Raw genomic sequence first — 21,496 nt, 5'->3', positions numbered from 1 at the left:
TAATAAATTATTAATCGTGTGATTAGTTCAATTTAGGTGTAAGATATTTAAAAAAGGAGAATGAGAAAAATGTGGGGTCAAATAAAAAAAATACAAAAACAAAAAACTGTGAACTAAATATGTATGACATGCAGACAAAATGATGAGACGACAACACACATTTGTGACACAATAATCTACATTTATTTCAGTGTTAGCAGGTTTAAATGTACATTTCACATCATGCATACAGTTTGAGTACAAATACAATCTTTGCGTATATCAAAATATAAAGGCTAGCTTTGTGTCGTTATAAGATTATACAAATTAAGTATACAAAAGTACAGGTACAGCTAAAGGTTCGGGTCTCGGAGGGTTTGACAGTTGCTTCTCTGCCTGGGTAAGAACCTCATGTGGAGATGATCAGCCTCTACAGGCTGCTGGGAAAGGTTGTTGGTTTGTGTGAGGCAGTCCAGGGTCGGGCCCTCGTGAGTACAAACAGAGTACTGAGACAGCAGTGTCACCAAAATGGATTTCATCATCAGCATGGCGATGTGCTTGCCAATGCACGAGCGAGGGCCTGAACCGAACGGCTGAAAGTAGCGCCGAGGAACCTGGAGGCAGAACAAGAGGACCGATGAGAAAAAAAGTAAAAGGAAAGATGTATTTTCAAGAACACGAAGCTCAGATGATCTGTGTGGGTGTGGCTTCATCAGGCTGGACTGAAAGATTCTGATTGACGTGTTTCTAATTGCTGACTGGTGCAACTGGAACAAGTGCCAGACAAGAACAAATAAGTGTGACATCATCTTTTTCAACCAAGTTCCACCTCTTTCTAACCAGGAGAAAAAGTAAAGCAATGAAAGCACTACTCACATTCTTTTCAAAGTTTTCCAGATTAAATTGATTGCCTTTGAGGAAAAACTCGGTGCGGTGCATTTGGCCTGTGTTCAGAATGATGTTTGTGCCCTTCGGTATCCTGTAGCCTTCCATGATGTCATCAGACAGGGCTCGACGCATGGTGAATTCCACCACTGGGTGGAAGCGCAAGGATTCATTGATGAAGCTCTCAAGCACCTGCAGCTTGTGAAGATCCTGGTTCTGAAGCTGTCTCTCACCTGTAGCAGCAACAGACTGTTGTGAATTCAAGTTTTTCAGCCTGGAGCAAATGCAGTGAAATGCAATACTCCTGAGTTAATGAAGGTTATTGTGGCCAGGTTTTGTGGTTTTGGTGATATAGTTGGACTTATTCTTTTAAATGGGGTGTGTAAGCGTAATAGTAAGAGCTGTCAGTGTAGAGTGAAACAGTGCCAAGTGTCAAAATGTATCTTTGATGTGCAGCAAATCAGTTATAATTGCATTTTTTCTTAACTGCTGCAGCCTCTTACCCACAACAGCGTCTATCTCCTGTAGCAGCTGCAGCTCCACGTGTGGGTTTTGTTTGAGGAGCAGAAGCATGAAGAAGAGACTGACGGACAGAGTGTCCGGAGCTGCGATCACCATCTCCAGCACGCACTGCGTCACATCGTCAGCAGACAGCTCACCGTGGTTCTGAAAACACAGTTGAATGCAAATATGCTGTCTGACCTTACTTGGTAGGCGGAAAAGAAATCCAGCATTTCACATGCAAAGAGGAACTGCTGAGACAGCTTGAAAATGAAAAAACACAAGTACCACAAGTGAAAGGTTTTACTTTAAATGAAAGTATATTTGCAGAAGGAGAATACTTCGTAGACTGACTTGTGCAAATATGAGCTCTGCCGTGAAGTTGATGTCGTCCAGCTTATCTGCCTGCTCCATATTTTTCCTCTTTTGATCTACAAGATGTTTAATGGCATCGTGTAACTCCTGGCTGTGAGATAACAGATAACACATATTTAAAAAGATGAAACTAAAGGTGGGCTTATGTATGAGACTGAGTGACTCACGCTGCTGTCTTGTGCCTGTGGTGAATCCAGCCGAACTTGAAGTAGATGTCAGGTTTGATAAGCACATCCTGCCATGTGTGAAAATACTTTAGAATCTTCAGCATCAGCTCTTTCTCTGGATGCAAGGTAACATAAATATATTAGCATGCTAAAATCGTTCCCATATCTTTTTGATCCACTTCTGGAGACAAGAAATTCTTTATGTACAGCTTGCATGATAACGCAAGTAACATATTCATGCATCCTATTCACCATTGAGAGGTACGCCCAGGAAGAGTCTGTTAGAGATGTCCACCACGGTGCAGCGCATCAAACTGAGGATATCAACGAGTCCCAGGGTGTCCAGGTGGTCCAGGTGAGCCTTTGTGGAAGAGATGCAAACATCCACCGTCTGCTGCAAATTTGGGCCTGACAGAGCTGACAACATGAGATGGTTTTATGATTTAGTTTAGACAAATATTTGCTGTTTAAAAATCACATTTGAATAGCTGACTTTGTTTTGAAGTTCATGAAAGAGTTCCAGTTTTACCTTTAGCAAAATAGGTGCGTATCTTTTTCCACAGAGTTACGTTGTTGTTGAATATGATGCCTCTCTCGTTCATGCCGATGCAGCTGAGTCCCTGAATGCTCCCAAAACGTGAATTGTAGTTTCCGTTCTTCAGCACATGGTGCACTGCTGAAGCTCTGGTTTAAAAAAAAAAAAAAAACAATAACAAAAAATCCACTGAAGCTTTTCATTTTACTTCTTGACTGGCTTGTTTGGTAGCATCAGCACTGACAGATTGAATGCAACTAACCTGCTTAGTATGAGCGTCTCTTCTCCGTTGATCCAGACTCTAACAATGTCTCCATACTTGTTATTGTAGTAGTTGCTGGCTCTGCCTATGCCAGTCCAGATAAATCTCAGATATGACAGAAGTGGGCCCAAACCCAAACAGAAAGAAGGACCTGTTGTATTAAAAAAGCAGAAAATATATTTCAGCTCTCACAACATTCTGTTGTAAAAACAAACAAACTCCTAATTAGAGCAACCTGAACCAACCTGGCGCAATTTTCTTGTCCGTGTGACTCCAGGCAACCAACAGCAGACAGACGAGCAGTATCAGCGTTCTGGTTGCCATTGATATTCCATGCGATTGGATGGCATTTGAGATCACGGACAGATCTGCCACCACGGCGTCTAAGCCTACAGGACCCATCGCCTGTTCACAAGTAGAGATCAGATCCACGAGAAGGGTGATGATGTAGAGCAGCCTGCACAGACCTGAAGGGTCCGAATGCTCACATCTGCCTTTTTATAGGCGGTCTGAGCTGGTTACGTGCCAGGTCAGGGTAATGCAAAAGCCACAACACTGCAGGAAAAAGGTAAACAATACTGTGGCAACCTTGAGGGATTGGGTTTGTGCTTGTGCCCTTGGGTTTACAGGACCTAGTTCAGCGGTTGCATGTTGGCAAATATGAGCTCATATTTGGCATTTTGTTGATGAGAAGGTTTTCACCTCCTTTAAACTTTAAAAGAAGTTGCTTTGCCTGTGAGAACTTGAGAACATCAGTGTTATTTGCTCTAGCTGCCTATTAAAAATCAGCTTTTCAATAAATGCACATTTTTCATCTGTTTTTATTAAACAAGCGAGACAAGGGAATGGATTAAATGTTAATATTGACATATGTAATTGCATTTGAATTATATTCTTCATTACATTGATTCTAGATTTATGTTCAAAAGCTGACTTGGATTTTAGGTGATACATTTTCATTCAAAATCAGAGCTATTTGTTTTAATCAGAGCTGCTATGTATTCGTATTGTACTCACACATGTGATCATATTACAGTAAAGTCTAAAAAATAGGAAAATGCTATCCATTTAATCCTGGCTTCCTGTGTTTTAATTTATTTGGCGTTGCTCTCAGATCCAGTGAAGCCAGGAAATAAGTTACACATAATACCAGTGTTAAATGCAGATACCATACTGTATTTGTTTATTTGTTTATCAGATGAATAAATGAAGATGATATGCTCTATGTACTACAGTAAAGCTAGACTGATCTGTTCATCTCCAGCCCCCAGACAGTTTGAAGAAAGAGTGGATAGCTGTAGCTAATGGAGAGACTGGTGGAAGAATTTTCCTCGCCAGAAAACAAAGTGGAGAAAAAAAAAAAGGTCATCAGTATTAAAGCTGGTCTGTGAACTAAAAACATGGAACAACTCGGTGAATATTGACATTATCTGTGACTTTTAGCCACTTTCAGTTCTCCGCTGAGCATTATAAATTCTAAAAATCCTCAACATAACCCATGCTGTCTGCTCTTGTGCCTGCCTTTGTTTCCTTGGCTCATTCTGCATAAAGAACCCTGCAAACTCACCGCCCACACTCCAGTCCAAGAATGCGCACACTTCAAATGACTGACTGTGTGCTGTGCCCCTGCCTCGATAACGATGCCCTGTGTGATGGCGTAGACCTAGATTGTTCTGCATGATTAAGCGGCGACAGCCCCCTTTGTTTCTCCTAAAAAGTAGAAGTGTGTGTAACCTCGTCTCTGGGCTTTGAGTTGTGGTCAACCGCATCTTTATCACTAGTATATGTTTAGGGAGTTATTCAGAAACGAGCTGTTGAAAAGGTTTTTGACATGTCAGAATATGTGTTATATGTAGGATTATATTATTACATCACATATTTAGATAAACATAAAAAATTAAGTACACCCTCTTTCAGCTCTAATGCTTTACATACTGCACAAGGGTTACACACAATTTACACAACCTATAATTTATCACCATCCACAGTCATTGCAGGAGTGGACGTCCCAGCAAATTCAGACTGTGCAGTGCTCAGAACAACTGAAAACCTCAGCTAGCATCTTAAACATCAAAGTTCAAGACAGTACAATTAGAAATAGACTGAAAAGGTATGGCTAGTTGTTTTGTCCACAGGTGAAAGGCTGTTCTCTCTGAAAGATCACTGGCACATCTAGAACAGTCTCCCTGAAAGAGAGATGTCCTCAAACCTCAATGAACTCAAACACTGCTTTAAAAAAAGAGTGTGCTGATTTATACCACGTGTTGTTGTTCTTCTGAGGTTATATTTAAATAGCCTGCTAAAATCATATATATATTTTTAATCACGTGTAAAACCTCAGAAGTTAAAGAGGGTGAAGTTTCACTTTCAAACTAACAGAACAGAAGGAGAGACTGATGATTTTGACCAGCAGCGAAAGAAAGCAGACTCTCAGCTTTGTGCTGCCCGAGCAACCTTGGGGAATTTATCACATGATTCACATTTAAAGCAGCACTGGAGAGTTGGTCATGAGATATGATAACACTGTGAAGCTGAACTTGCCTTCCCCACCAGCTCCGCCGCTGCACATTACAAGCTACATGCAACAGAAAGTGTTGCCTTTACTGTTTGACATTACACGCTGAACTCCACTTTATTCTTTTCTGTTGACACTATGAGAGGACTTACCTGCAGTACAAGTAATCCCTCACTTTTATTTCTGTAGTAGTCCTAATAAATTTTAAATTTCTGAGCAGGAAGAAGTGGGAGGGTGGATGAAGTCTTCAGGAAGGCTGGCCATCTGTCTGTCCTTGGGCAGGAGTCCGAATTCGAACATGGACCTGTGGGAAGAACAGAGATAAAGCTGCTTTCCCAGCAGCTGCAGCTTAGGAAGGAGAAAAGGCTACAGGTGGGAATGTCAAAATATAGATTTAGTATGAAATAATTGATAAGCCTTTGCAAAAAAATATATCTGGAATGCAAAGAAAAGAAAAGAAAAGAAAAGAAAATTATTATAAAAACTCATATGTACATGTCTGGCTGGAGCAGTTCAAGCTGTCCAACCACTGGCCATCAGTGACCCACACTACAGGGTGAGCTCAGGGCTTGAATCTATGTTGCTTGGCTGATTTCTTCCTCTACCTCCTCCTATGCTGAACCCATGTGTGTGTGTTTGTGTAAAAGGGCTTTAACGCGGCTGCAAGAGCATGTAGGTCAGCGACATGAAGTGAGCAGTGCTCTAAAACACCACAGATGCCAATTAACTTACTCATTAAAGCACTATTAAGGTAGTCACATCTTTGTTTAAGCCAAAGCAGGCTGTACCAGCTACCTTTTGCAGGGAGAAAAGCTTCAAATGCCTTAATTTCTTTTCTGCTGAATTGTCACCTTTCCATTTTTCAGTTCTAAATCAAAGCTGTGGAAATGGGCCATTGTTGCGCCTGGTGAATGGAAGCTGTGAGGATGTGACAAGGACGAGAGCCGGGGGGAGAAATTCAAGGATACAGGAGGTGGGAAAAAGGAGAGAACTCAGTGGAGCTATAGTGGTAATATGTAATGATGTAATGTATTTTCTTTTAATGCCATATAGGCCTAACAACAACAACAACAACAACAATAATAATAATAATGTAATTGTGTAATAATGTAAATGTACCAGTGAACAGTTGTTTTTTTTTCTGGTGTATTCGTGCTTTCTTGTAATGTGTTTGAGTCCTCTTGTGTGTTCATCATATATGTGCGCGTGCATGTGTGTGTGTGAGAGAGATGTCAGTCTGCCCACGGCGGTGCAGTAGAATGGGTTCAGATGAATATAAATCAGGTGACTGAACAGGCGGGGGTTTCTCCCCAGACAAGCTCAGAAGATTGTGTAATGCCCACTCCTACATCACTGGTTTGCATGTACACACACACACACACACACACACACACACACACACACACACACACACACACACACACACACACACACACACACACACACACACACACACACACACTCACACACATACATAACCCCATCTCCACTTGGTGAACAGCCACTGTATTTACCAGTCTGCCTTCAGACAGACCACCAGTGTTGAGCTCAGATACTGAAGCTGACTAGATTTTATTTAGAGATTTCAAACAAGCTGAACGAGAGCTTAAATTTCCGCTAAAGTCTTCCTGTCTCTTGGATTACTTTGAATTTTAGATGTTTTGATTTTTGTTGGGAGCACCTTGTTCCATAAGGTCATAGAGCTAACACATCCTCTGTGCTGTTTCACTGTTCTTTCATTCTCTTTGAATGCTGAGGTCAGTGGTTGACCCCCAGAAGAGAGGAGGTGAAGTGGTGACAATGTGGATTCCCACACCCAGCATGACTCTCCCTCAGCGGATGGTGCTGTACGGGACGTGTGTCGTGGCACTGATGAACTCTATAGGCCTTCTGGTGCTCTTGGTCCAGCAGAATCAGCAGTGTGCCAGGCTGGAGCAGACAGAGGCACGGCTGATGGAGGTGGAGCAGAGCTCTGTGGTGGAGTTTCTTCAAGAGGTGCCCAGAGGAGCAGCAGGGCTGCGGGCGAGCGTGGGGGAACAGCCACAATATCAGTACCAATACTCCAGGAACAAGAGGAGCAAAGAAGAGGAAAAGGAGCTACAGCAGGAGCTGCAGGAGATTCGCCAGGAGGAGGGAAAGGAGATCAGTGAGCAGGAGGCCAGCCAGGAGGTCGGAGAGGAAACCGACAAGAGGACGAAGCACGAGAAGCACAAGCAGCGGCACAGCCAGCACTACCACAAGGCGCAGGTGCAGGACGACATGATGATGATGATGACATACTCCATGGTCCCGGTGAGTCTAGATCCTTGAATGAGAGAGAGAGAGAGAGAGAGAAGGCAAGCCAGGACATTTAGAGCAGCTCAGCCTGCTTCCTTGTTTTGTGATTGCTTAATAATGCTGTCGCTAATGGTTCACTGGACTAATGGCTGAAAGTCGTAACGCTCATGGAGCCTGACGAGCTGGCAGCGCCGAAGGCTCCAGATCCTGTTTGTGGTAATATGATTACAGGAATTTTAGTTTAGATGTCCTAATCAAACTCCAACAGAATATTTCCATTTATCAAACTACTTTTTTGTAAACACACTTGAAGTTTAATTTTGTACCATTTTAAGCTTCTACTCAGCTACATTTCACAGAAAAACTGTAGTTATTTAACATACTGAGATTCTGCATTCAAATCATGCTCGTCTTATTGAATATGACTTACTCTAGTCACTGCCACAAAGTAAATATTATTACATATCAAATAATAATAATAATAATAATAATAATATTCCTCGCAGATAATTATGTATATATCTTAAATATTATTCTATAGATACTGACTTAAAAGCACTATACAAAAGAATTTCAACCAATGTGAATGACTGAATTTGAGCCAATGAATGTTAATGTAACTTAAAAAAGGAAACATTCCTGACATTCTCAGTAACATTGAACAGTCTGATTTCTTTGGAAACACTCTGTGAAACTCATTAACTAGCTTCTGATGACTCAGAGGGTAACGGTAAGGGTTTGGGGGCGTTATGTGTAGCTGGCGGATTTCAAGATGCATAATGGATGAAGTTAGAGCCACAAATTCAACTGTGAGACAACAGCAAATCAGATTTCAAGCTAGCACTTCAGTCAGTGCAGTCCCCTTTTGCTCTGAACATGAACCCTTTACCCTTCTGCAATCAAAGCCTAGACGAGTAAAACTAGTCAGTAGTTTTTGAACTACAAAACAGAAACTGGATGTTCTATTCTAGAGACTATCATATAAAAAGACTGGAGTTAGATTTACCCCATACATCCAAAGAAAGCGACATTTAATCTTCCTTTAGAGCACCTTGCCTCAGTGCTTCTTTTTCTCCACTTCCCTACAGAGCAAAAGTGTGCAGCAGTCAGAGTTATTCTACCTGCACTTTAAAAAGGTGATGCCCGCCTTGCATGAACTAGGGTCAGCATCAACAAGCTCTTAATCTCCATGCAATATTTTAGCTCCTCTTGCTCTTTTCTCTATAATAACCAAGCTCAGAGTCAAATGTAAAACAATTAATACTCAGACTGTAGTAACATTTCTCATCTACCAAAATGATCAGTCAGTTTAATGTGTATGTCAGGCTCATGTTCTGGCCTGTGCACAGAATGCTGACTCATACCTACTGAGTGTGAACACCACACAATTAACACGATGCTAACTGCAGTTTCCTTAATGGCCGCTGGTGTCTTTTAACATGAAGGGGTTTCTGAAGTCTACACAGATAATCTTTAACTGGCACGTTAAAAGGTGCAGGGTTTTTATTTTTAATAGAGTAATTTTAGGTAAAGTATGCTGCTAAATTTACTGCATTAATATTTTTTCTATTTCCTCTTTTACTTCAGATCAAAGTGCTGATTGATATTTGCAACAGCACCAGGGGAGTCTGCATAGCTGGTATGTTTTACTCGTATGAATCATGTGATCATGTTCAGAATATTACTTTTAAAAAATTCTCTAACATTTCTAAACTTTCGTTTACAGGCCCTCCAGGTCCGCCGGGTAAGTCAACCCACAATTCCTAATCCAAATTTAAAACCTGCTGTAGGGTATGTCTCCTTTGTGGTTTAGTGACCCATATTCTTGATAAGTCTTTTTTTAATGTTTATTCTTTCGTTGAGTCCACAGTAAAGATTTTTTTGTGTTACTCTAGGTTTGCCTGGTGCAGATGGCCTGCCTGGACACAATGGGACTGATGGCATCCCAGGACTGAATGGACTTCCTGGGGCTGATGGGAAAAGAGGAAGAAAAGGTAAGGAATTAGTGCTTTCACTCGGCATCCATCCTTATTTTGTCCTCAGGCAATCTTGGCCATTTAAGCATAGAAGTACTGGCACAATGTAAAAGTCAAAAGGTTGAGTATAACCTGCAGAGAAAAGTATTAAAATAGCAAAAAAGAAGAAACAGCCACTTAAACTCCTTGGCATGCACACACACACACACACACACACACACACACACACACACGCACAGACTTCTTTCTGTCCATGTATCACAATGCAAGCAGAATTTATTCACATTTTTGCTTCATGAATGAGTGAAGAGTTTGAAACAGCTTTCTTCCCTTGCCGATATTATTCATCTCTGTGGTTTTGGGCTTCAGCTGAATGAACTGGAAAACTGTCTTCCAGTATTCTCCCACTTCACTCTGCTCTCCTCCACAGTGGATGGCATGATTCATGCCAGCAATTCAATGGGACAATTCATTTCAACAATGGGACAAAGTGTATTGAGGTTACGAATACAATGTTCTAGCTATTTTGCACGGTGTTCTCCGCAGGGCCACCAGGTGAGAAAGGAGAACCAGGAGAAAGAGGGGAGCGAGGAGAGCTGGGCCCACCCGGAGAGAAGATCCAACCATCCAATGATGCCATTATTGAGGGTGAGTAGAACTTTATTGACTTGAACCATTTTGCAGATGACCTGAAATAAAAATAAATTTAAATGGATAACATTTAGACATTCTCTCCATTTGAGCAGGTCCACCTGGGCCTCCAGGACCACCTGGGCCTATGGGTCCTCCTGGCCCGCCGGGGCCTCAGGGGCCTCCCAGAACAGGGCACCGCAGAGCTCACCTCCAAGCTTCTCATAATCAGGGTGAGAGATCAGTCATAGTTTGCAGGTGACATTTGTGTTCCTAAAAACAGTTGTTGACAAAATAATTTTCAATGCAATCAAAGCTCTCGGGAAGAAGGTTCAAATTCTCTCTCTCTTTTTAAATTCAAAGACACCCCCCCCCCCCCCCCCCCTCCCCATAAAGTGTCTAATTGAAACCTTCTGACAAACTAGTCCATCAATGACATGACTAAAACAGGATGAAACTGCTTCTAACAGGGCTACATGCCATTCCAAATGATGAAACCTCACCTGTAAAGGAGACAGAAAAACTACACGAGAAGACTGCCAAAAGGAACGGTACGTTTCCAGAGGAGGTTGTGTTCATGTGCAGTCATGTGACCTGTGAGTAAATCCCCTGAGATTTTTTGTTTTTCCCCACAGACTGCCTGATTAAGTCTCTGATCAACCCCAGAAATGTGACAAAGATGAAAACCACATTTGGCACATGGATGAAGGACACCGCTCAGCTGAACGATGAGCGAATATGGGTGGCGGATCACTTTTCTGGTAGGCTGGTTACAGAGTGTCGCGCATGTGCTCCTGTCCCCACTTTTATAATCTCCACGTCTTTTAGCAGTAAAGATTTTGCTTGTTCTTCCCCAGGTCGCATGCTGAAGGAGTACAAAAGCATTTCCTTTTTCCAGAAGAACAGCAGCGACACCATAGACGTTATAAAGTACTATCAAGGCTGCGGCCACATCGTTCACAATGGCTTCTTTTATTATCATGCTGCTGGCACTCCCAGCATTGCCAAGTAAGCCTTAAAGCCACTCGATGCACATCAAGGTGATTTTTTATGACTTCCACATCCTTCATTTAGCAGCTTCCTGCTTGTGTGTTCACAGATTTGACTTCAGCACCAAAAGACTTCAGACTCTCACTATTGAAAACTCTTTGTACAACAACCTCGCCTACCTGCTCCCCAACTCTAAGACCTACTTCAAGCTGGCAGCAGATGAGAACGGCCTGTGGCTGATCTTTGCATCCAATGTTGACGAGAGCATCATGGTGGCCCAGCTGGACCAGAAGACCTTCTCCGTCACATCCTACGTGAACACCACCTATCCTCGCATCAAAGCCGGCAACGCCTTCATCGCCTGTGGCGTCCTGTATGTCACCGACACCAAAGACACCAGAGTCACCTTTGCGTTTGACCTGCTGAAGGGAAAGCCGGTCAATGTGACCTTTGACCTGAGGTCTGCTGGTGAAGTGCTGGCAATGCTCTCCTACAGCCCAAAGGACAGACACCTGTATGTTTGGGACCACAGCTACGTCAGGCTGTATGTGGTCCACTTCATCTCTGATGAGTGAGAAACATGATGTCCGAACACGACCGTTACAGTAAATACTGAGAGCAAAACGCCTGCAGACTTTCATCTATTCACTGCATCTGAAAACTGATAACACAAGAGTGACATACACTGTGTGTGTCGCTGTTTTAAATATATTGTCCTGTGTTACTTTTGTGTTAAGTGAAATTGTAATTGACCGTCAAACTATTTCACTAAAGTAAATATGGTTTTGGTTAACAAGACGTTTGCGCTGTTGCCTCACAGCTAGAAGGTCCTGGGTTTGAATCCGCCACCTGGCCAGGGCCTTTCTGTATGGAATTTGCATGTTTCCCCCGTGTAGTCCAGCTTCCTCCCACAGTCCAAAGACATCCAGTTAGTGGGGTGAGCTCAACTGGCAATTATAAATTGCCCATAGGTGTGAATGTTTGTCTGACTATCTGTTAGCCCTGCAGCGACTGCTGACCTGTCCAGGGTGTATCCATCCTTTCGCGGAAGAAAATGTATGAATGGATGGATGAAGGAAGTGCTGTATTTACTGTACATGGAGTTTTCAAAGGACACAAGATTTACTAATAGTGTGAAAACTTATCATTTTGTATAAGCTGGCAGTTTATGCCAATCAAACCTATAACTCAACTTTTGTTGCCATTTGCGTTTTTGCATGGTGGGTCACCACTGCTTGATTTTTATACAGATGTAACTCGTGATGTCCCTTCCCCCTCTTTTTGTACATATAGACAAACCTGCCTTTGTAAGGAAGCAGCACAGCTGTCTGGCTGCAAAGGATAATAAAAATAAAAATTAAAAAAAAGAAGAAAAAAAAAAGCGCCAAATCATCCTGATGAAATAAAAAGAATTTATTCACTTTACAAAAGGTAAAACTGACCATGACCTGTTCTCTTACACACCTTCAGGCTCAAGTACCCTAATAGGCCTCTACTCATAATAATGGCTTCTTTTCGACTGTTTGATGTGCACGTACGCACACGAACGCGCGCACACACACACACACACACACACACACACACACACACACACACACACGACACCAGTGGGACCATTGGGGAAACACTTAAGATGCATACAGTACACACAGAGGGCAGAAAGAGAGGGAGAGAAACACAAATCTCTTTAATAAATACCATACATACACTTAACAAAAGTTACAACTAATCCAACTGGTATGATACAAACCAAAAATAAAGAAATGCCTTCATGTTTGTACAAGGTTGTTGTGATAGTTCATATATATATATTTATATAATTTATATAATAAAACTATTTCAAATGTTGTACTAGTAGGCCAAATAAAGCCAGACATTCATTTGTATATAATCGTTTCCTCTTTAATAACCTATTTATTTGAAATAAACTTTTAGTGTCTCCAGAATTTGAGTGCAAATATCTATTCCTTATGGATGAAACAGTAAAAACAACTAGTGAGGTAAACACACTTACAGTAGACTGTTGCACATCTCCCAGTCAGATTACAGTAAAACCCCTTACATTCCTAAAATAAAAGGCAATAAGATAAATAGTTTTAGAAAGGAATGGTCAACCAAATGAACACAAACATAAATAACTTAAATAAGAAAATCAACTCAATTAAAAAAAACAACAAATAAAATAAAATCTTTGTGATAAAACCAGAAGTGAACCTTTGTGTTTCTGCTCTGGGGTGAGTGGGTGGGTGGATCTTTAGCGTTGTACCAGACAGATGGAAACACTGAAATCACAGTCACAGGAGTAAAACACACCGTCTTCCAAACAGGAATGTTCTAGCAGTGAGTCTGCCGCACAAACAGGCATTTGAGGGCAGGTGGGCGCGCAGACGTACAGATGGCAGACACAGCAGAGTGAACACGCACGCAGAGGGCCAAACTGGAGCGGGCTGAACCCAAACCATTATAGGCCAAGTGAGTGATGGGCAGCCAGTGGAAAAAGAGAAGGGGGGGGGGGATACAGACAGGTGTCACTATCAGGACCAAATGCACCATCAACTCTTCCACGGAGCTGAGAAAGCTGGGCAAATAAAAGGCAGGAGGGTGGGGGGCAAAAACCATCGAAACAAAATGCAGATTCCAACAACTCGATTCACACTGGAAACCACTGACTTAATAACAAACCACGGTGCTGGTTACAGTAGATGCTAAGAGATTTCAGCTGTGGGCACAAAATGACAACAGTTACACACTTTTAAAATTTTTGCTTGAGCACTTTTACAGAGCACTATCAATAGACCTGTGATTGCACCGCATAACGAGAACAGGACATGCATAGCTTCCCTATGGACACACTCTAAGAGTAGAGATTCTTTGATAAAATTACAATAAAACTAGCTTTAAAATCAAGTATGATACCATTTGCTTGTAACTTTGTTTTCAGCCTTTGGGAAAATAAAATGTTTGCAGCTCCGTTTTTAATCTTCTGGATACGGCCAACAGTAAACTCATGAACACCGTTCATGCTGAAAGTTGCCAACAGCGTGGTAATCTTTTGACTAACTCTTCCCCCAGCAGCGTTTCTATTAATGCCTACAGAGTGTTACAGAAGCATTTCGGTTTTTTCCTCCACTTTCTGACCCTTTCCTCTTAGGACCCTCAGAATTACAAAAAGCATTACAGGGCGTCAACCAAGCTGCTGGGGATATTGTAGCGGTCTGGGAGGACCCTCATCTTTAGGGTGCCGTCTGCTCCGCAGGTGAAGATTCGGTTTCCGGGTCGCGTCTCCACCTGCATGACACCTGCACCGATGTTCCGGAAGATGGACTGCTTGGCGTGCTCTATGCTAAAAGAGTGCATGAGCCCGTGGCCGGCTAGCTTCCACACCTGGGTACAAAGGAAGAGAGAGCGAGAACAGAGTATATAATTAGTTTCTCTTCCCAGGGTTTTCTGGATGAAAAAAAAAAAAAAAAAAAAACCCAAACAGATCATTTTTTAAATAATGAAACTGGAGAAATTAAAAACTATTTGGCTGGGGACACCACTTGTTTGGCATTTGTGATCAATTAGCATTTTTCCATGTTGTTTCTACAAAGAGACAAATGTGCTTTAAGGATCCAGACAACCCCCCCCAAAAAGGTGGTTGCTGGAGGTTGATGGCAGTAGCAGGAAAAGAGAAAGAGGTTGGACATGGGTATAGAGTGCTAATCTGTGTTTGCTTTTGTTTCTAGCAGGTTGACGCAGTTGCCGGTAGTTTGCATACCTTGACTTGTCTGTAAACACTCGCCAAGCAGAAGTGAAATGATTGAAAGTCTGATGCAAACAAAAAACAGAAAACAGACACAGTCTGCGCCCTTTCAAATGTGTCAGTTACAGCGATCAGGCACAAATTTTACTTTGAAGGTGAGCAGCCTTAATTTCTGGTTTCCTTAAATGTTTTTACATTTCACAACATGTAGAGTAAATGGCGAGTATTTCCAGACAAGTTGGTGTCTTCCATGAAAACTACAGGTGATCACAGCAATTTTTATTAGCCAATCAACTAAGTCAGAATACAGAGAACACATTTATCAGTAATAAAAATAATTCTCAAATATTTCAGGACAGTAATTTCAACCAGTACTCCATGTGATTGTGCCAAACATTAACACACTGCTGCTTTGACTGTCACTGATAAATCCGAAGTCAGATTTGAATATATAACATACAGTAGTCTGTGTTTTAGTTAGTTCAGCCAAAGTCATAACAAACTATTTTTAGTGACAAGAAGAACAAGGTTTCCTGCAGCAGACAGTATGGCACCCACAGAGGCTTTATCATCAAATCAGTCTGAGTTTACATTAAAAGATAAAAGAATCTGAGTTGATTAAAAGCAGCATGAAAGACTCACTTCTCTAAATCTTTTGCCTTTAACATTTTCTTGTTCCTGCTTATAACATCTAAAACAAGAACGCAGTCATCCCGGCAGTGCAGTGTTGACCTTTAGACCGTATCACCTCTGTGTTTTAAGTCTTTGATCTCATCACCTTATACTGGAATACTTAATAAACAAACCACAACAGCAAAGCCTGAAAAACTAGACCTGGAATCTTAAATCCAGGGACAAAAGTGTTGTTTGAAGGCTAGAGAGCTGCACCAAATACTCCTCCAGTTTATGGATTAAAAAAAACAAACTTGGAATGAATATAAAATAATTCTCAGTAGTTTTGATGCTGAATGCTTTATACAGTGCTTATGTTTAATAACATTCACTGACACAAAAGGATATTATTCCTCAGCACACAATGTGAGCGTGTATCAGCAAGGAAGTGAGTGAGAGAAAGAGCATGCGCCACCTTCATGTTGCCCTCTGCAGAGCCAGTGACGAAGAAGTCCTCAAAGGCATCCAATGCGAGGGCCTTGATGGCTGAATCATGGGCCTGGAAAGTGTGGAGCAGCTGCCGCTGTCGGATGTCAAACACGCACACAAAGCCTTTTCTGCCTCCAGTAATCAGCAGCTGCTGTTTAGGAGCATACTGAAGCACAGTGGCCCCGTTCTCATGGCAGGGAAAAGCTGAAGGGGGAGGTAGGAAGTAAAAGTGGATAAACTTGAAATATAGGGAAAAAGAAAATCACTGAAACTCACTTATTAGAATAAATATGGATTTCTCACCATGCACCATAGTATTGTTAGGTGAAATCAGAGTGTCCCACAGGCAAACATTTCTATAAATAACATAAAGCAAAATATTATGCAGCTGGAAAAAATAAACAAAAAGAAAGAGAGCAGTGTTTGATTAGTCGTCCAAATCTGACCTGTTATCATTGGACTGTCCGGCCGTGGCGATGAGACTGGAGGATGTGATGAAAGCAAAATCCCCGCAGGTCTTAGTGTGGCATTGCCAACTCTGAGAGCAAGAACAGGAAAATAAAAGCACATTTTCATTTGAATTATACAGACCACTCATATTGTGTGTGTGCTGCGACTGTGAATAAGGAGGTGGGAGGGAACCTTACCAGGTACGGTTTAGGGTTGGACGATGTCTGGTTAACCTGCCAGAGACTGAGGAAGCCCTCTCCATCAGCGACTCCACACTACAAGAATGTTTCAGAGGAATCAGAACAATGGCACCGTACACACAAAACACAGTTGCTACTTTGTGTGTGTACCTTGTTGCCCTGGGAGTTGAAATAGAGACGGGTGACTCGAGCGTTGCCTGCTTGTCTGAAGCAAATGAGTTGCTGAGGTCTGTTCCATTCAAACATCCTCACGCTACCATCCTGAGCCCCAGTCATGTCTGATACACAGCCCCACACACACAAACCAGGAAAAGAAAGGGAGAGAGATGTTGGGGAAAGAACAGGAATACAAAGCAGGAGAAGCTATATAATTTACTTATACGTGTTAAACATGTATACTGGTGAATCCTCTCAAAGTAGCACTCACAGTACTGATATATGGGATGGGATGTCATTCTCTTCACATTGTTTAGATTCCTCTTCATAATCTGAAAGACATCAATATAAACATACATTTATCTTGTAATTAGCTTAAATTAATTGGGCAAACAATTAAGTTAACTATCTGAAAACGTCAGGCCTGAAGATCAGCCTAGTGAGTGGTTGACGACCCCCTGAGCAATAACTGTTGCCCGTTTGGGTTCCACTCTTCACAGTGTCACTACCACTTAGCGTGCATTTAGCAAGTTTTTGCAGACAAATTGGTTTACACATTAATCAAAGGCGACCATATCAATCTGCTACCAGCCAAAGCAATCGCAAACAGCTATTCAGTGCAGCGCCGATCATCAGTGGTCATCAAGCAGTCTTTAGGCATTTTTAAGTGGAGCCTTGGGCTAACCTAAGCAGTAACGTGATTGGATGATGGGCTGACTGAGGCACCGTCTATGTGCGCAAGAGTTTAAATCACTTTTATCGAATCTTCTTCTCAGACACACATGACACTCGTTCAGGTGTGCACTCGTTCAGACTTATACGTGACTATGGTAAATTACACATCACTTCAAACATCAAGCAAATTTCTGCAGATCGCCTCAATATTCCAGCTCTTTTAGTTAAAACTCATTCCTGCACTTTCATGACTTCTTCAGCATCAACAATATCTTTAAAGTATTTTACATGCATGTAATTTCACATTTTGGTCATGAAAAAACTTTTTTTCTGACCACTGCTGTAAAGACTAATTCTAAAACTGGACAGATAGTAGCTTTTAGACAGATGAAACAGCAAACTAATTTACATGAAATACAAGTGCAACTAATTTTGCTGCACATCAGAATATGATAATTGAATATGTTAAGAGAGCCCTCCTCAACCTTCACATTTAACAAAACCCCTTCCACAGTCGTTTGAACCTCTATGACACCCTCGGTCTTGTCCTCCTTTGTGTATCACACTAAACATTTATCACCGTGGCTGGGACACTGAGAACCTATCTGCGTGTTAGTCTGACGCAAATCTGTACCTTGGCTAGCCGTCTGAAAGGGCTTCTGATATCTGTGTTTATATTTGGCCATCACTGCCATGCAGACACACCCCCAGTCTGTATCTGCATCTACAGACTCAGCAGGCCAGCTGTTTAGTCGGCGTGGTTCAGCAGCGATAACAATAAAAAAACAAACTTTGCCTGAAAACGTGCAAGCCCGGCAGACTGCTGAATAAAATCCCCAAATTAAATTGATTTTTTTCCAGAAGCAGAAGTTTTAAATGAAGCGTTTTCATTTTGTAAAAATACATCTAAATCTTTACTAATGAATATTATGAAATGAAACGACTGCAGAGTCATGCCACCCTTTCTATGAGCCCTGAAACAGAACTTAATCACCCCCTACTGGTTATCGCTAAATACTGCATATGTACTGCTGCCTGGTTTTGCTGGATTCAGGTTGCACAGCTGTGTAGATTTGCAGTGAAGAATCGCGTACCACACTGGCTCCCATACTGGTCTGACCACTACCGAGCCACGGCATGGATGCAGAGACTGGCATCTGCGGTGGTGCAAAGGGGACGGAGCTAGCCTGGGCAATATTGGTGTGCGAAGAACGATGATCTACATCATCAGAGCTGTAAAACAAACAAACAAAAAAACACAAGCTATCATTTAATCGGAGAGGAGACAGGGAGTGTGCAGTCCAGGCTCGGTGAGATTTGAAGGAAATCATATGATCTGCTGCTAGTCTGACCTGCGAGACTCCTTATCAAAGTCCTCCCCAATCCACGTGTAGGGCTGGACAGCTACTAGACTGGACACATCAACCTCTTGGACATCATGGGTGGAAGCCAACACTATTTCATTAGAGTTAGCCTAGGAAAGTAAGGAAGCACGGTGGATAAGGCGAGACAACACATATCACTAGCTTCTCTGAATTCCCAGAAAGTAACTGCCATGTATTTGCTACTTAAAAAAGATTTCTAGAAACCTTCATTCAATATAAATCTATCTAATAATCCTGTCTCCATGTACAGTGTCCTCAGAATCAAAGGAAATTATGAACCACAAGTTTTCCCCAGTATTTTACACAAGTTAACACCCACAACTGACCTTATTTATGGCAAATGCCATGATTATATCAGACTCCTTGTGGATGATTTTAGCTTTTCCTCCAGGGTAGCCCAAATCAGCCTCCACCTGGAAAAGACAAAAAGAAAAGGAAAACATCAAAGCTGAAGAGAGAAACACTAAAATAAGGTTCTCCTGGGTCAGATTAATGGTATGAAGGAGATTTTTTAAAAAATAAATAGACTTTAATTTCCCTCTAGTAGGATAGAAAACAGAAAATATTGACAAGTATGACTACTGAGCTTCTGGGCTGACACCCTCCAGTTAGAAAGCCTCGCCACCACACCCTGACAGTGAGCATGCAAGTTAGTAGGTTTAAAGTGTGTGCCATCTCATTTATGTGATTTTGAGTCCTGCAGAATCAGTCCAGCTAGAAAGGATGTGAGCTACACAGGGAGATGAGTTATTGATAGGTTTGGATATGAGGTTATGTGAGTGGATAAGTGTCCCAGTGAGAGGAAGAGATTAGACATTAGATCTAAGCCATAGAGCTTCGAGTAGATTTTATGCCAAAAAATTACCAGAGCAGTCACTATCAGGCCAAGCTAGAGAGGAGACATGCAGTGCTTTACCCCAGCATGGCGGGATCTCAAAACAAACTGCAAACCAAACCCTGTGCAACTGGTGCAAGATTTCTTTTAGTGTTTAATGCACTTGCTCCTTCAAGCTTGGCTTCGCAATGACTCTCCCAGACAGAAAAGATAGACAGATGCTCAGACAGAGCCAGGGCCTGGGCTGGTACAGTAAATGATACTACCTTATAGGAACTGCTAGCTCCTGCTTTGCAGTGTGGGCTTATACGGTCCGTATGGTTCTCTACAGACTACACACACACAGAGGCAATATAGACACAGGACACACCAACACAGCACGACACAACACACATGCACAAACAGAAAAATAAATCATGAAATGAAAATGAAAAAAATTAACAAAGCTGACAGGATATTGTATACTTGGTGATAAAATGGGAGTAAGTCAGACATGTTGCAGCAGGTATGGAGACATCTTACTATTACAGCTGAATTTGACATGATGTTATTCCAGTTAGCGAAAAAGGTTTTAATTATTAACTAGGCATGAGGACAAGAATCTATAGGAGGTTTTTTTTTTTAAGTTCGAGCTGCATTGGCAGTCTGTCATAAAAGTGACTGATTCAGACATCACAGAAGGCAGTGAACCATCTTATACTTGATTATATGTTAAAGGAGTCAAAGCAAAGATAAGAAAAATATTAATAGTGATAAAAATGCTCACTCGGTGCTTTAAAAAAAAAATTAAAAAAAAATCAAGGGATGAATTTAGATACATGACTAAAAAAAATTACCAAATTGCCATTTCCAACTAATAGACTGCAAAAATATTCCAAAGAAAAGATCTGGGAAAAAAAATAAAAAATATCTGGACAACCGAGCATCTGGATACCGTTTTCCATTTTTAAGGGAAAACCTACTGTGGACATGCGGCACACTAAGAACTAAAGTTAAATTAAAAGGCATATAAAATATGTTATTTTTGTAAAAACTGTTCGGATACTTCACTTTGGTAGGGCTAGTTGTTTGATGCCTACAAGGATCATAAATCTCTGTTTATAGGCGTCGTGTCTTTACGTGTGGTTAACCTGGGCTAATGTCAGCAAATCCACTTCAGAAATTTTCTATGACAATCATGTGTTACACTAAGATGAGGAGGAAAAAAAAGAATAAAAGAAAAAACCAACATAATATAGTTGCTGACTAATGTGATGTTCAAGTACTTAAAATTCATAAAAGAAATTATAAACTTCATCTAAGGAAAAAACAAAAATTAAATGCCATGTGCCGACCTCGCTCTGCTTCCTTTTCTTTGTGAAGATGTAACGGATTAATGTCTCCTGAAGAACTTCCTGTTTGACCAGGAAATGCCACAGACGTCGGGCTGGAAAGGACTGGTGGTTCCTTGTCCTAAAGAAAAAAAAAGTGGATGAAAACAAGGTGATCACAAACAGGCTGTTTGTGACTGTCACTTTGAAAAATCAGAAGCAAAGAAACTAACAGAGTAACACAAATTCCTGTAGTCTGCATGGAAGAAAACTGTCTTGTCTGCAAACACTTGCCAGCAATCTTTAGCAAGTAAAGCCTGAAAAAACACGAAAGCTTGAAGAAATGTGATGTGAATCTGGAAAGAAAGAACAGCCATTTTCAAAATTCAAGTTATGCCTTCTGGCTGAAACCAATATGTTTCTAAGGGTGGAACTTGTTTTCCATTTCCAGTCGATTTACACTTATTTCACTACCACTTGTGAGCAGTTAGCGAGTTGTTCGGAGAGAATACTGTTTTTTCCCCCCAGCAACCTTTGGTCACTAACT

At 41.5% G+C, this 21,496-nt stretch overlaps 3 protein-coding genes across 5 annotated transcripts in view; 1 reads left to right on the top strand and 2 right to left on the bottom strand.

The window, feature by feature from the left end:
* Nucleotides 1-331: 331 nt before the first annotated feature.
* cyp19a1a (cytochrome P450, family 19, subfamily A, polypeptide 1a) lies at nt 332-3,096 on the bottom strand. Its single transcript, XM_080885215.1, has 9 exons — nt 2,950-3,096; nt 2,705-2,855; nt 2,437-2,591; nt 2,160-2,324; nt 1,908-2,022; nt 1,720-1,831; nt 1,368-1,530; nt 856-1,097; nt 332-593 (listed from the first exon to the last, which is right to left on the bottom strand). The coding sequence occupies exons 1-9, from the start codon at nt 3,026-3,028 to the stop codon at nt 333-335; spliced, it is 1,443 nt and encodes a 480-aa protein (XP_080741341.1). The 5' UTR covers nt 3,029-3,096; the 3' UTR covers nt 332.
* Nucleotides 3,097-6,968: 3,872 nt separating this feature from the next.
* Nucleotides 6,969-11,667, top strand: gldn (gliomedin; the record flags this gene model as incomplete). Its single annotated transcript, XM_080884794.1, has 10 exons — nt 6,969-7,511; nt 9,084-9,135; nt 9,223-9,240; nt 9,392-9,490; nt 10,019-10,120; nt 10,219-10,335; nt 10,573-10,653; nt 10,738-10,863; nt 10,960-11,110; nt 11,202-11,667. 10 exons carry the CDS (start codon nt 6,969-6,971, stop codon nt 11,665-11,667), a joined length of 1,755 nt encoding a protein of 584 aa, XP_080740920.1.
* An 812-nt stretch (nt 11,668-12,479) lies between these two features.
* The window catches only part of dmxl2 (Dmx-like 2), a 41,628-nt gene continuing 32,611 nt past the window's right edge, over nt 12,480-21,496 (bottom strand). The window contains exons 43-54 of one of the 3 annotated variants that reach the window (XM_080885001.1): nt 20,974-21,091; nt 19,906-19,971; nt 19,131-19,217; nt 18,772-18,893; nt 18,514-18,652; nt 17,016-17,076; nt 16,739-16,866; nt 16,586-16,663; nt 16,385-16,476; nt 16,242-16,294; nt 15,925-16,142; nt 12,480-14,476 (exon numbers count right to left, since the gene is read on the bottom strand). In XM_080885001.1, coding sequence (XP_080741127.1) covers nt 14,267-14,476; nt 15,925-16,142; nt 16,242-16,294; nt 16,385-16,476; nt 16,586-16,663; nt 16,739-16,866; nt 17,016-17,076; nt 18,514-18,652; nt 18,772-18,893; nt 19,131-19,217; nt 19,906-19,971; nt 20,974-21,091 — 1,372 coding nt within the window. In that variant the 3' untranslated portion in view covers nt 12,480-14,266. The remainder of the gene's footprint in view (nt 14,477-15,924; nt 16,143-16,241; nt 16,295-16,384; nt 16,477-16,585; nt 16,664-16,738; nt 16,867-17,015; nt 17,077-18,513; nt 18,653-18,771; nt 18,894-19,130; nt 19,218-19,905; nt 19,972-20,973; nt 21,092-21,496) is intronic. The other 2 variants (XM_080885000.1, XM_080885002.1) reach the window with 2 other exon arrangements.

This window comes from Rhamphochromis sp. 'chilingali' (genome assembly GCF_963969265.1).
Source record: "Rhamphochromis sp. 'chilingali' genome assembly, chromosome: 6".
Classification (NCBI taxonomy): domain Eukaryota; kingdom Metazoa; phylum Chordata; class Actinopteri; order Cichliformes; family Cichlidae; genus Rhamphochromis; species Rhamphochromis sp. 'chilingali'.
The sequence above is the reverse complement of the archived record's forward strand: the minus strand, read 5'-3'. Positions and strand labels throughout refer to the sequence as shown.